Source organism: Coregonus clupeaformis, chromosome 1, assembly GCF_020615455.1.
Source record: "Coregonus clupeaformis isolate EN_2021a chromosome 1, ASM2061545v1, whole genome shotgun sequence".
NCBI lineage: Eukaryota > Metazoa > Chordata > Actinopteri > Salmoniformes > Salmonidae > Coregonus > Coregonus clupeaformis.
Genome location: NC_059192.1, coordinates 32775638 through 32791064, shown reverse-complemented (window position 1 = coordinate 32791064; position 15427 = coordinate 32775638). Strand labels below are relative to the sequence as shown.

Below are 15427 nucleotides of genomic sequence, written 5' to 3'. Positions count from 1 at the left end.
GACAACAAAGTCAAGGTATTGGAGTGTCCAACACAAAGCCTTGACCTTAATCCTATAGAAAATGTGTGGGCAGAACTGAAAAAGCGTGTGCGAGCAAGGAGGCCTACAAACCTGACTCAGTTACACCAGCTCTGTCAGGAGGAATAGGCCAAAATTCACCCAACTTATTGTGGGAAGCTTGTGGAAGGCTACCCAAAACGTTTGACCAAGTTAAACAATTTAAAGGCAATGCTACCAAATACTAATTGAGTATATGTAAACTTCTGACCCACTGGGAATGTGATGAAAGAAATAAAAGCTGACATTTCACATTCTTAAAATAAAGTGGTGATCCTAACTGACCTAAAACATGGATTTTTTACTAGGATTAAATGTCAGGAATTGTGAAAAGCTGAGTTTAAATATATTTGGCTAAGGTGTATGTAAACTTCTGACTTCAACTGTACATGTCGCATTTGGCTAGACCAGCGCCAAACTCTTCATTGAGACAATGCTGAAACATCAATTAATGTGTAAGTCAGTGCCACATTTACCATTTTGCCAAAATTAAAGAAAAGTTCACCTGCAAATTCATCCAGCTATGGTGTGAAATGGGCTATTAGAAGTCCCATAACATCAAACAGCCACCACCATATTTTACAGTAGGTATGTGGTTCTTTTCTGCTCATGCATTGTCATTTCAACGCCAAACCCACCACTGGTGTGCTAGGCCGAAGATCTTTATTTTCATTTCATCCAACAAATGTGAACGCCTGGAGTTTGCTAAACAGCATTGGCACTTGGATTGGAACTGGTTCTTTGATCAGATGCGTTTCTATAGGTTATAGTAGTAAAGGCCAATTATTATTATTTTTTTATGGGGGTGTCAATTTTTACCCCTACCTTTTTTGAGGAAAAAAGTTTTACTTGTTAAACAAAATCTCTTGCTCTGAGCAATTGTATTTGTACAAAACTAAAGAATATAATTTCATGGTTTTGGTGCATACAATATAGCTCTGGGCTCTATTTTAACAAACCTAACTCGTTGGTCAATCTTAGCGCTGGTGGTAGCGCTATAGGTTCGGGGGTGTGTACATTTTTTTACAACTATTTTCACAACCAGAATTATGGGCGCAGATGAATAAACAAGTCGAGGCTTGACCCCTCACTGGCCAATCAGAACATGCTCCATGGCTAAATATGTGGTTGCTCCTCCAAGTTGTGTATTTACAGTACCTTATGTATTGCGTTGTCATCAATTCGAATATAGCCTTGTTTGTTAAATAGCCTACAGAAACAAAATAACACAATGTAGGCCTATCCCATGCCTATTTGTTAAATATGTTCAACATGTTTTTGAACAGTAATTGCATGGTTTCAATACGGAAATAAAGTGCCTTCAGAAAAGATTCATACCCCTAGACTTGTTGTTACAGCCTAAATTCTAAATGGATTAAATATATTTTTCTCTCTCACCCATCTAAACACAATACCCCATAATGACAAAGTGATAACATGTTTTTTGAATGTTTGCAAATGTATTGAAAATTAAATACAGAAATCGAATTTACATAAGTCAATGCATGTTAGAATCACCTTTGGCAGTGATTACAGCTGTGAGTCTGTCTGGGTAAGTCTCTAAGCGCTTCGCACACATGGATTGTACAATATTACAATATTTTGTCCATTATTCTTTTCAAAATTATTGCCATAGCTTTTCAAGCAGATTTAAGTCAAAACTATAACTCGGCCACTCAGGAACATTCATTGTCTTCTTGGTAAGCAACTCCAGTGTAGTTTTGGCCTTGTGTTTAGGTTATTGTCCAGTCTGTGTTGTTACGTGTTAATAACATGAAGACTACGTTACCCAGCAGGCTATGCGAGGGGGGAGTTGAAGTATGCCTTGCATGGCTACACAAGGACATTGCTAGCTAGAATTTATTAAAAGTAGTTCAACCTTGTCATTATTCAAAGGAACAAACATAATACAGTCAGTGATTAATTTGAGCCGGATCCTGCCGGAACAGGTTCAGGCACCTCTCAGACTTGTTTGTTCCGGCACCTATTTGCCCAGATCCGGTACCTCTCGCGGCATGATTTATTAATTATTTCACTGTTTACACTGTAGACATTCTAGTAAAAGCGATTAGCATTCAATCAAGTTGCCTCCTCGTTATTTCTCCCGCCCCCCAGAAAGACCATCATGTAAAAGCGCGGTGATCCTTCTATGTAATCATCCTATCCTGCCACACTGATTCAAGACCTGCTCTCTTATTTCTACATAGAGGTTATGGGGAGGGCCAGTGGGGTAAGTAACTGATCTTGACACAGGTCTTGGTAGTGGTGGTAAGCTAGTGAAGAGGTCCCTACGTAATCACGTCACGTAGCCTAGTCTAGTCTACTCCGTACTGAATTTGAATCGTGGGAAAGGCAAATAAAAAATGGATAAAAGACAATCGAGTTTGACATTTTTCAAGTCCAAAAATCCAGAGAAAGATGGTGAATCGAACCCAGAACGAGCCAGAGAACTGTCAGTGCCGGAGGAGAGGAGTGAGGGGCAAACTGTTCATGATGGCGATGCTAATCCCGCCAGTTCAGCATCACCACCGGCACCTCCACTAGCTAGTGGGCATACTAGCGAGTCAGACCCAGTGGGAGAGGGAGACGGGGAGCTGGGGGGCATTACATCCACCGACTAAGTGCTCGGAGCAGGTGGAATTTGCAGTTCAAGAACAAGCAAACGTATAACCCCTGGCTTGTCATGCAGAATTCAAAGTTTGGCTGTACAACATGAAAAAAGGTAGGGAGCTTGAGTCTAGAAATGACTGGAGGGATTAACCTAGCAAAAGAGTTGGTGGAATGTACAGTAAATTAACATCCCATGCATCAGACGTAAAAAAAAACTAACAACAAAGAGCCCTCAGAAAAATTTTTTTTGAACATGCCTGAACCAAGGCGCATTTGGTGGCAGCAAGCCTTGTAGACAAGGCTAAAGAGGACACACAGGTTAACACTCAAAATAAAAAATTAAAATGGGCACTACAGCCAGAGACTTCAGAACAGCTTTAGAAGGAGGCTAAACATCACAGCCCGCTCATGGCTTTGAGCAAGAAGTTGACTCAGGAGTTAAATGGACTTCACATGGGGAGAGACATTGTGGGAGGTTTTGAAAACTAAGGTAGGACATTTTTTTTCCTTTACCTTCACAGCACAAGTTTGTAATCTGAATATGTGCTTCATATTATCACAAAGGCAGGAGGCCTATATATTCTCGTGTGTTCTGCTGTAGCCTACATTGATTTATTTTATTTGAAGTTATATTCCGATATTGTGATTATTTGTTCTACTGCTACATTGATGTCTTGAAAATTATATGAGATGTGGGTATTGTAAGCCCCACAGCTGAGTATGTGTGCATATGGCGGGTGTTCTGCAGTGTTGTCTAAAAATGTTGCTGTACATTGATGTCTAGAAAATTAGGCTTGTGTAAGCCCCGCAGCTGTACTCAAGTATCCGGGCATACTGCAGTGACGTCTAAAATGCTTTGAATTAATTATCACATTGGAGAGTGCTGTCCGTTTCACCACCAGAGATAGTAGGCTACTTGGCTGCTACGTTGTGTTTGACACTTTTTTTCACTATGTGTTCCGGGACCTCCCAATTTACAAATTAAGCACTGATTGTCCTGCTGAAAGGTGAATTCATCTCCCAGTGTCTGGTGGAAAGCAGACTGAACCAGGTGTTCCTTGCCTGTGCTTAGCTTCATTCTGTTTATTTGTTAGTTTGAACAACTCCCCAGTCCTTAACGATTACAAGCATATCCATAACATGATGCAGCCAAAAACATAATTCCACTTTCACATTATGGGGTAATGTGTGTAGGCCAGTGACAAAAAAAAATCTACATTTAATCAATGTTAAAGTCATGCTGTAACACAACAATGTGGAAAGAGTCAAGGGGTGTAAATACTTTCTGAAGGCAGTGTATATTGTTAATATCACAATCACACTGATATAGGCCTACTGTAAAATGCATTATGTCTGAGCCATGGACATGCCAAACATTGTCAATGAGCAAGATTGAATTCACTATTGATTAGACCTAAAAAGACACTGAATAAGTATAATCAAATTCTAATAAAATGAAACAACTTGTTTTAAAAAGGCTATGTCTAAATACAGTTACAGGCACCATAATTGCTCCCTGTGGGCATATATTATTACGACTATTAAAAGACAACTTAGACTATGGAGGGTTTTACGCACGTTCAAACTTTCCACAGGAGCTGGAAAAATATCCAATATAAGGAGAAAGGGAGAATGTCCACTCACCGTTACTGCTTCCACATATATATTGTTATAGCATACCATTGGTGTTGATATGGCAGGTAGTGACTTTGACACGTGAAAGTTAACCAAACAAAAAGCGGACTCAGCGCCACGGACAGCAATCGGAATTCCCACGATTTGACAATTAGGTCCAACAGAGGAAAGTGGAAGATGCATTTTTTTGACAAAATGATAAACAAAAAACTATAAGCAGTCTCTTTAAATACCTTGATGTTCCTAAACAGGCTTCCTATAGTCACTAATACCTTTCATGCAATGGGCATTGCACGTAATGAGCCCAAACGTTTCACATAAGCTGGACAAAAATAATGTCTAATATAAATAAAAAAGCAGAATGTCTGACTGTTTTGCTGCACGTTATATTTTCATAAAACATTGGTGATGTACATAAGGCTACTGTGTGTGCCTCCACTGGCAAAATCAATGGCATAACCAATTGTGTTACCCCTAAGACCAGCTTTTGGTCAGTCCCTAGTTGTGTCACTGAAGTTGGCACACCTTTTTAAGGACACACCTCAAATGTTAGACAGGTAGATTGCCAAACCTGGCGTAAGGGCTGGAAAATGCAGTAACACTTTATTTGGCTAGTCTGTAGAGCATCTACAGGTGGACTATCTACAGACAATCATTAACATTTCAACAAACTATCTACTAACCTTAACCTTTAGCCTACCCTAACCCTAACCTTAATCCTTAACCCTTATTCTAAACCTAACCCTAACTGTAACCTTAGTAAGCAGTTGCTTATCAACAGATAGTTTGTTGATAGTATGACTATCTGTAGAGCATCTACAGATGGACTACCCGGACTATCCAAACAAAGTGTGACCGAAAATAACAGTGCGCCAGTTTTTACATGACGAAATTGTAAACTAATATGCACTTGACACTTGCGCTTCCTTACCGCCAGCTGAAAATAAAGCCCTCAGTATTTTAATTGTTTGTTTTTTACAGTCATTTTTGCTCATCTTTATCAAGGCTGTCAATGATTTCAGACCCCACTGTATGTATTTGAATATTTATATTTTTAACACACAAAAACATTTGATTAATGAAATATTTAATCAGTCGTCTGATGGGACGATGACTCACTCTTTGCAAGAGGGAGGGAATCTAATTAGATTGGTCCTGAACTCACGGCTCAAACCCTTCATTCAGAATAAGTGGAATTATCCCTGAGTTAGCCTGCCCCAGAGCAGGTTAGTTCTGAATGATTCGTTGCCATATACATTTTACTGGCTAAAAGGTGAGCCACTTTCCTGTCACCGGTTATCCCGTGTTTACCTCAGAGTTGACCAAAGTTACCTCGCTAACTCCTCAAGCCAAATTCGTAGTACAGGGCTCAGGGCAACCAATATAACCGTAAAAATATAGTCTTGTGTGTACGTCTGTCAAATGAATTAATACCTATTTCCTCCTTTGGTGTTGTTTGCCAGTGAACATCACGTGTGAGATGCCTTCGAGGTTCCGCTGTGCTAACGGCTACTGCATCTACTCTGGGAATCTGTGTAACCAGAAGGACGACTGTGGGGACGGAAGTGATGAGAAGGAGGACCTCTGTAAGCAACGTACCCCCAATGCAACATTTGTAAATGCAGCCCTAATGCAATATGTTGTGGAGGTTAGGTTCAGTAAACGCAGAAATTATGCAACCTGTAGTGATGTTTAATGAAGTGAACATAGCCCGAATGCAACATATTGGGGTTTATCTGGGTTTAGTTAAAGTAGCCCTAATACAAACTGTAGTGGGGTTTAGGTTTTGTGAGTGTAGCCCTTATGCAAATAATATTATGGTTACGTTTGAGTGAACGTAGACCTAACCCAAATATTCATTAGGTTAAGGTTCAGTGAACGCAGCCCTTTTATTTGAAAATGTATTGCAATAAACACTGAGTGTACAAAACATTAGGAACACCTTAATATTGCGTTGCACCCACTTTTGCCCTCAGAACAGACTCAATTTGTCAGGGCATGGACTACAAGGTGTCGAAAGCATTCCACAGGGATGCTGGCACATGTTGGCTCCAATGCTTCCCACAGTTGTGTCAAGTTGGCTAGATGTCCTTTGGGTGGTGGACCATTCTTGATACACACAGGAAACTATTGAGCATGAAAGACCCAGCAGCATTGCAGTTCTTGAAACACTCAAAACGGTGCGCCTGGCACCTACAGTACCACCATACCCCGTTCAAAGGCACTTAAATCTGTTGTCTTGCCCATTCACCCTCTGAATGGCACACATACACAATCTATGTCTCAATTGTCTCAAGGCTTAAAAATCCTTGTTTAATCTGTCTCCTCCCCTTCATCAACACTGATTGAAGTGGATTTAAGGGATCATAGCTTTCACTTGGATTCCCCTGGTCAGTCTATGTCATGGAAAGAGCATGTTTTGTACACTCAGTGTACTTTTTCCAATGGAATCTTCCCGAACATTGCATGGATAATGACATTGTTAGATCACCCTCTATGTTAAAGTGCAGTTGGACAGGCACTCAGTGACTTAATCTCAAATTAAGGGTGAAAGGCAAGAGGGGAAGCATTTATGACTATTGAAATAACAATATTATAGATAAGAAAGTCGTTATTTGTTTGATTGTTGTACAATCCAGCTTAAAAATCAATCTAGGCAAATTATTTTTAGAAGAGATTACTGTTGTATTGTTGTTATGAATTGAGGCAGTTTTGTAATATTTTTGCGGGGCGTTGGGGTACAACAGGATGAGACAAAAGATAAATTAAGAATGGAATGCAACTTTGATTGTGTTTATGTATTCGTGTGTGTGTGTGTGCCTGTGTGTTTGCGTTCATGCTTGTGTGTGTGTGTGTGTGTGCGCGCATGTGTGTGTGTGTGTGTGTGTCTGTGCTCATCCGTGCGTGTTTCCTTACAGGCCGTGAGCCCACCCTGGCTCCTTGCACACTCCAGGAGTTCAAATGTACCAATGGACAGTGTGTAGCCCTGCCCTATGTGTGCGACCACAATGACAACTGTGGGGACCTCACTGACGAGATAGGCTGCAGTGAGTTCAACATCACTCTCTCACAACATTTAATCTTCTGAGAGAGCAAAACCCATTGCTCACAATTATTTGTATTACATAATTGTTACATTACAAATGAGTAACCATCATCTGCAATGTATCTGTGAAGGAGCTGGCCGTACCCATGCACACTACGAGGTTAATGAAAATAGTAACTGGACTGGAAACATTTTCAAAATCTGTAAATATTTATTATAAAACAGATGGGTTAAAAAATAGGTTAAAATACAGACAATGCTAAAGGTTATAAAATCAACAAACTTTCCTGCAGAGCATAAAAGCATGTCTACCTCCTTTCATGAAGTATTTCTCCTACACTGTTCAAACAGACACATTCTAAAGCGACACACAATAATTAAAGATCAATCATTAACACAGTAATTAAGATCAACACACCTGAACACACGCAAACTGACAAGACAAACACTTGAAACTGTTGATGATACATGTACATGTATAGCAAGGTTTGAATGATAGGAAACACAATTTGGGCCCAATGAAACAACATATTTGACAAACTAACACATTTAAAATGTATAAGTGAAGATGCGTTATCCTTATGCAGATGCTATCTTCACAGTATCTATTATGTAATGTAAGTAGGTTATTTACCTCAGCCTTTCTCAACCTCGGGGCAATTCCATATATTTGATCTATTCAAACACCACTGAAACTAGTGACTAATCAGCAAAGGGTGTGCTGGTGTTGGAATACATCAAAATTATGGAATGACTGGTGGGCCTTGAGGATTGGGTTGAGAAAGGCTGATCTACCTTACTTTAATTCTACTTTCATAGCCTGAACCAGATTCCTTAACTTCAAATGATTGTTTATTACTGTGATATTATCAAAAGCTGATTTAGACAAATGGAGAAAGTGACCCATTGTGTGCCCTGTTCCAGATTTTGGCCATGACCGGACCTGTGAGGAGAAACTGTGTCAGCACGAGTGTACCAACCTGAACGGGACCGGCTTCATCTGCTCCTGTAAACCCGGATACAGAGTGGACCCAGACAGCACCTTCAACTGCATAGGTACACACATATAGAGACATGCTCACTAGGGCTGACCCCATTTAGTCGACTGGTCGATTGTTTGGTCGATAGGCTGTTTGTTGGTCGACCGAGATTTCTTTAGTCGAACAGTAGCAAACAATTAATAAATGATGGTGTACAAGACACCTGTCTGATTTGCGCCTGTCTGAGTGGACTACTCAATTGTGGAGGCCATGGGGATGGCAAAGTCCATCACTAAGGCATGAGCTACTGAAATTGTATATGGTTAAGGACAATTGTACAACACTAATAAAAATAATATTATTTTATAACAAATGCGCTTTCTCCCTCGTTTGATAGCGGTCACTGTCCGCGGTTCTGAAACATCAGTGTGCTGTTGAATTGGCGCCTTTTCCTAGACCATGTTGCTATGTGCATAATAGCAAAGTTAGCCAGCATATTGGTGTTGAGAACAATGTGGCAGCAGAGTTAGGAGACGAGAAAACAGCCCCTGCCTTAATTGTCTAAGAAAAGTGAGGAGAGAGGAAACCCCAACATAATTAGGTCTATAATCAGTAACCTAACTGTTAAATGTGCCTGGGTATTTTTAAATCATCCATATATACTATATCTACAGAAATAAGACAGATCCTGCTTGTGTTGCCTGTTTGTTTAATAGCCTCCTGATTCCGTGAGCACCAAGCCTCATGCAACACAACATGTCGGATAAACAATTTCACAAATTCGGCTGTTTTTAATCTCTGGAATTACTTATTAATAATATTTATAATAATAATAAGCCTCCTATTCTTGATCTCCTTGTTATTGTTATTATTATGATCATCATTATAAGAATAAGTAATGCCATTATCATTAGTAGGCTTAGTAGTTTATAGCAGCCTTGTATAACTACCATCGAGCTGTAGGCCTAATAGCACATCCTGTTTAGTCTTAATTCCATAATTTACTTAGGCTTATATTTCAATACTTACTGTATATAGGCTACTGTATCAATCAATCAATAATTCGTACATGTCACCACACCGCATATGAGGCATTCATGATTTTTAAATGGGGGGTGTACTTCTAAGCTATATGGAATTGTTTTAAGAAGGTCATACCAAGGATCATTTTGCTATTTGATTTCTGAAAAAAAAAAAAAAAACATTAAAACAATTATTAGAAAAATTATTTTTTGGCCTTACTGCTATTAGCCCATACAAACACATTGAATAACAGATTCACTACATGGAACAATAGATAGTCCCAAACAAAATCTAAAGGAAGTTTGTTCTGAAGTGTCTGTCCTATATCTGAGAAATGTAAGAAAGATCAGGAAACATTTGTTGTATTTTTTAAAACTTATTTTTGTCACTAAACAGTCTCCATATACTGTACTTCCATACATTTTCTCAACGGGTACAGTGGGACCTTCAGACAAGTCTTTTGAGGCCTGTGGGCGCCCTAGAGCAAAACAAGAGTCTCACCTTTACACAGATGGGTCATATTAGTGTGTAGCCCAAACCCTTTGGACGCTACAGACGTTGCCAGATCGGTTGTACCGACTTCAGATTAGTCCCAAGACGCTTGTGGAGGTCATAGAGAAAAACTGAGATTCTCATCTTTCCATAGAGGGGTCATAATAGTTTGTAGGCCAAACCGTTCGGACACTATAGACGATTTTGTGAGTATACCGATCTTCGGGTTGTCTCATGTTCTGACAAACACTGTTGTAGTTCTATCACCTTTCACCGCAGCTGCGGAAGTGTTACATAGGTGGATGCGGTTGATTGAGACGCATCCAATGCAAGAAATAGATATCTCTAGATATCTCTAGCTTAAACTGACAGATTTGTATGGGGAATTTTTCCACGGGGCGCGGGCATCGACCTTAGGTTAATTATTTAATCAAACAGAGCGCTTAAAGCACCAGACAAGCTCAGTGCATATAGTTGATTTCATTAAAACACATAGGATGTGTCTATATATGGAAAAATACACATTTTAAAATGTTGACTAATCGATTGGTGACTCTCGGTCTACAGCCCTAATGCTTGTACGCACACACACCACACACTCCGACATGCACTTAAACAAACAACATTCAACTTACACTACACCTACACAGACATAAACAACATGAATATTTCAAATCATATTAACTGGATCATTGCCTTCATTCCATCTCTTCCTTGTAGAGTTGTTGTTGACTGAAAACAATGCAACACAATCAACGAAGCACAAGCTACACGCTTGACTAGATAACACTCTGAAAGAACATAAATCAAAGTGTTTGTTGTGAAAAGCAGCAGCATTAGTATGACTCCGTTTTGTGGTTATACAGTGAGGGAAAAAAGTATTTGATCCCCTGCTGATTTTGTAAGTTTGCCCACTGACAAAGACATGATCAGTCTATAATTTTAATGGTAGGTTTATTTGAACAGTGAGAGACAGAATAACAACAAAAAAATCCAGAAAAACGCACGTCAAAAATGTTATAAATTGATTTGCATTTTAATGAGGGAAATAACTATTTGACCCCTCTGCAAACATGACTTAGTACTTGGTGGCAAAACCCTTGTTGGCAATCACAGAGGTCAGACGTTTTTTGTAGTTGGCCACCAGGTTTGCACACATCTCAGGAGGAATTTTGTCCCACTCCTCTTTGCAGATCTTCTCCAAGTCATTAAGGTTTAGAGGCTGACGTTTGGCAACTTGAACCTTCAGCTCCCTCCACAGATTTCTATGGGATTAAGGTCTGGAGACTGGCTAGGCCACTCCAGGACCTTAATGTGCTTCTTCTTGAGCCACTCCTTTGTTGCATTGGCTGTGTGTTTTGGGTCATTGTCATACTGGAATATCCATCCACGACCCATTTTCAATGCCCTGGCTGAGGGAAGGAGGTTCTCACCCAAGATTTGACGGTACATGGCCCCGTCCATCGTCCCTTTGATGCAGTGAAGTTGTCCGGTCCCCTTAGCAGAAAAACACCTCCAAAGCATAATGTTTCCACCTCCATGTTTGACGTGGGGATGTTGTTCTTGGGGTCATAGGCAGCATTCCTCCTCCTACAAACACGGCGAGTTGAGTTGATGCCAAAGAGCTCAATTTTGGTCTCATCTGAACACATCACTTTCACCCAGTTCTCCTCTGAATCATTCAGATGTTCATTCAAACTTCAGACGGGCATGTATATGTGCTTTCTTGAGCAGGGGGACCTTGCGGGCGCTGCAGGATTTCAGTCCTTCCTTCTAGTGTGTTACCAATTGTTTTCTTGGTGACTATGGTCCCAGCTCCCTTGAGATAATTGACAAGATCCTTCTGGGCTGATTCCTCACTGTTCTCATGATCATTTCAACTCCACTAGGTGAGATCTTGCATGGAGCCCCAGGCCGAGGGAGATTGACAGTTCTTTTGTGTTTCTTCCATTTGCGAATAATTGCACCAACTGCTGTCACCTTCTCACCAAGCTGCTTGGCGATGGTCTTGTAGCCCATTCCAGCCTTGTGTAGGTCTATAATCTTGTTCCTGACATCTTTGGAGAGGTCTTTGGTCTTGGCCATGGTGGAGAGTTTGGAATCTGATTGATTGATTGCTTCTGTGGACAGGTGTCTTTTATACAGGTAACAAGCTGAGGTTAGGAGCACTCCCTTTAAGAGTGTGCTCCTAATCTCAGCTCGTTACCTGTATAAAAGACACCTGGGAGCCAGAAATCTTTCTGATTGAGAGGGGGTCAAATACTTATTTCCCTCATTAAAATGCAAATCAATTTATAACATTTCATGCGTTTTTCTGGATTTTTTTGTTGTTATTCTGTCTCTCACTGTTCAAATAAACCTACCATTAAAATTATAGACTGATCATTTCTTTGTCAGTGGGCAAACGTACAAAATCAGCAGGGGATCAAATACTTTTTTCCCTCACTGTATACAGTATAGGTCAATTCTTTGTCCAAAACATGTTTTGCTTAGAAAAGAGCATTCAAGTCCATGTTTACAGAGACCTTGCTACCCTATAAACAATAACAAGCAATATAGTTACTTAACTTTCTACCTCAATTTTCCCCAGACATCAACGAGTGTGAGGTACATGGGACTTGTCCGCAGGTCTGCAAGAACACCAAGGGCGGGTACGAGTGTGTGTGTGCCCCCGGGTACCGCAAAGTGGGTAATGGCAACCAGTGTGAAGCTGAGGGTGAGTTCACACCTCTACCATACTGTTGTTTAGACCTGAGACCTAAAGCTTTGCTTTAGAAATATGCTAATTCCTAAGTATTTTGCTAATTGAAGACCAGTTGACTAATTTGCAAATGAACAGTTTGTTGGTTTTATCTCATTTTAGTACTGTGTAGGCCTATAAATTGAGGCCTATAAATTGTTCAAAATAATCTCCATAATATTATACACTATTATGAACAAATAGTAACAATATTGTTATTATTACAATTGCTATTAATTTATCGACTTTTTATGGGGAAACTTTAAAAATAAACTTTTCCTACTTCAACACAAACTTACCTGAAGCTGATTATTCCAGGTGCCGGGCCTCTCCTGTTGCTCCCAGAGAATATCCGTATCCGGAAGTTCAACTTGCAGACGGAGGCCTACCATGACTTCCTCGAGGAGCAGGAGCACATCATGGCTCTGGACTATGACTGGGACCACAACAACACTGGACTCAGTACGTCACACAGACAAAATTTGCGGTCTCCTATGACCCAAACAAAATAGCTGCGATTATAGGAAAAATACACTTTTTGTTTTACAAAGAAACATTATGTTTCTAAATAAACTTTACTTATCAAAGTCAGGAATGCATATTCAAATACGTGTTTAACATGTTAGTTAAACTTACATGGAAAACCTTAATTATCATCAATATCATCAAAAAGTGACTAAATATTGTTAACAGTTGATGTTATTCTTCAATAACACAGACCCCAAAGGAAATCGGGGAGAAAAATATATTTATTCAAAGAGAACTAATCATAGTTGTTATGCTGGAAAGTAGATGGTAGATGTCCTCAATGTTGTCTCCACTGAACAAAGAGACAGGATGTAGTTTATAGCCTCAAGCCTAGCATGTGGCTGACCAATTAGAATTCCTTGCAATCAAATTAGGCCAATGGCCAAATACCAAGTATCCTGTTTCAGGCTCAATGTATAGACCATTTGAACCAATGAGAACTTGCCACATGTAGCTATGAGTCCCTGGTTGGAACCCCTACACAAATTCTAAACAGATGTTGAACTGAAAAACAACTATTTCCATTGATCGTTAATTCCCTCTTGACCTCTAGTCCTCCATTGACCACTAGTCCTCTGCGTTGTGTATTTATCTTCGAATATTCTTACAATATAATCAAAAGTGACTAAATAATGCAAAATAATAATCCTGACAAAAATAAGGTATCTATGTTAAAAGAGAGCTGACTAAGCTCTCCATGTCTTTCTCAGGTATGGTGTATTTCACGGTGGAGGGGAAGGACAATGCGGCAGGTGCCATCAAGAGGGCATATATACCCACAGTGGATGGCAATAGCAACAATATGGCCGCCGCTGTCGACCTGGGCATCAAATACATTACCACACCAGATGGCATCGCTGTTGACTGGGTCGGAAGGTAGAATGGCATGGCTGCACCTCTATTTATTTATTTATTTGTTTGTTTGTTTGTTGTTCAGATTCCCTTGTAATACAGAACTGGGCATACTCCCCTACTGTGTGGTTTTGTGTTTCATTCAAGTTCTGAAATGTTCACATTTATGAAAATGTCATGTAATCTGTTAGCTAATATATTGATCACTGAAATTGTCATGGCAGTGGTATCTACACAGTACTTGTTATATTGATGTTAATGGCTGTGAATGACTTTGATATGCAGTGCTATAACATGTTTGGGACATAACAAAACATGTTCTTTATTTTCCTGTGAATAGGAACCTGTACTGGGCGGACTCGAGAGTCAAGAGGATAGAGGTGGCCATGCTGGATGGGCGCTACAGGAAGCATCTGGTCAAGACGGACATTGGCCAACCCTCGGCTGTGGCTGTCAATCCTCGACTGGGGTGAGAAGCATTGTAGGCTGCAATGAGTCTGGGGCTTGTATTGGAAGCTGTGGATGATGCTTCGAGAGGCTCACAATTTCCTCGTCCCCAAAAAATTCATACAAATAGAAAATGTGAACTTGTTTAAACTACAAATTGACGGATCATCGCAGTACTACAGTTTCACAATTGATGTGCAAGCAGTCATGAATGAGACATGGTCATATTTGTTGTTGACCTGGGCATTCTTTGGACAAAAAATCTGACATCGTCTGAAAAGCCCCTTACAAAATACATCTACTGTAGGTGAAACACTTATCCCTCATTTTCCTTTTCCACTTTCCTTTCTTCATCCAGGATGCTGTACTGGGCGGACCGCGGAACCGCGGCCAGGATCGAGTACTCATGGTTGGACGGGCAGCATCGGAATGTCCTGGTGCCCGACGGCCTTGGTTTGCCCACAGGCCTGTCAATCGACTACGCCAACGGTGACCGGGTCTACTGGTCCGATGCCAAGGAGAGTCGCATTGAGTCGGTGCTACCTTCCGGAGAAGACCGCCGCACGGCATTGTATATTGGTGAGGCTGGAGGGCATAGTAATACACCATAGAGTGGAGGGATACACATGGGGCCTGAAAATAGTCTATTTTTTAATTGTTTGCTTTACTTGTACAAAACTCTATTATACGATTGCCATGCCTCTCTGTGACGGTCGGCTGACTTACTATTCAAACTTGGGGTTCTTTTTTTATTCTTTAAAGGGGCATTACACTCAATCTAAGTTTGTGGAGAATTGATTCATTTTGACATTAGACTACTTCTAGGTCTGAAAATATACAGAAATTAAGGTGGTACATTACATGGTTTCTAACCCTATTTTCTTCTCTACATTTGACATTTTAGTCATTTAGCAGACGCTCTTATCCAGAGCGACTGACAGTTAGGGAGTGCATACATTTTTCATACTGGCCCCCCGTGGGAATCGAACCCACAACCCTGGCATTGCAAGCGCCATG

The 15427-nt window shown here is 40.3% G+C and overlaps 1 protein-coding gene across 1 annotated transcript in view; it reads left to right on the top strand.

Annotated features, from left to right (window-relative positions):
- lrp2b (low density lipoprotein receptor-related protein 2b) overlaps positions 1 to 15427 on the top strand; it is a 158885-nt gene that overhangs the window by 134954 nt on the left and 8504 nt on the right. Inside the window, exons 66-73 of the mRNA XM_045214242.1 lie at positions 5766 to 5888; positions 7221 to 7349; positions 8273 to 8404; positions 12434 to 12559; positions 12902 to 13045; positions 13822 to 13987; positions 14304 to 14432; positions 14769 to 14989. Of these exons, the coding sequence (XP_045070177.1) occupies positions 5766 to 5888; positions 7221 to 7349; positions 8273 to 8404; positions 12434 to 12559; positions 12902 to 13045; positions 13822 to 13987; positions 14304 to 14432; positions 14769 to 14989 (1170 nt within the window). The remainder of the gene's footprint in view (positions 1 to 5765; positions 5889 to 7220; positions 7350 to 8272; positions 8405 to 12433; positions 12560 to 12901; positions 13046 to 13821; positions 13988 to 14303; positions 14433 to 14768; positions 14990 to 15427) is intronic.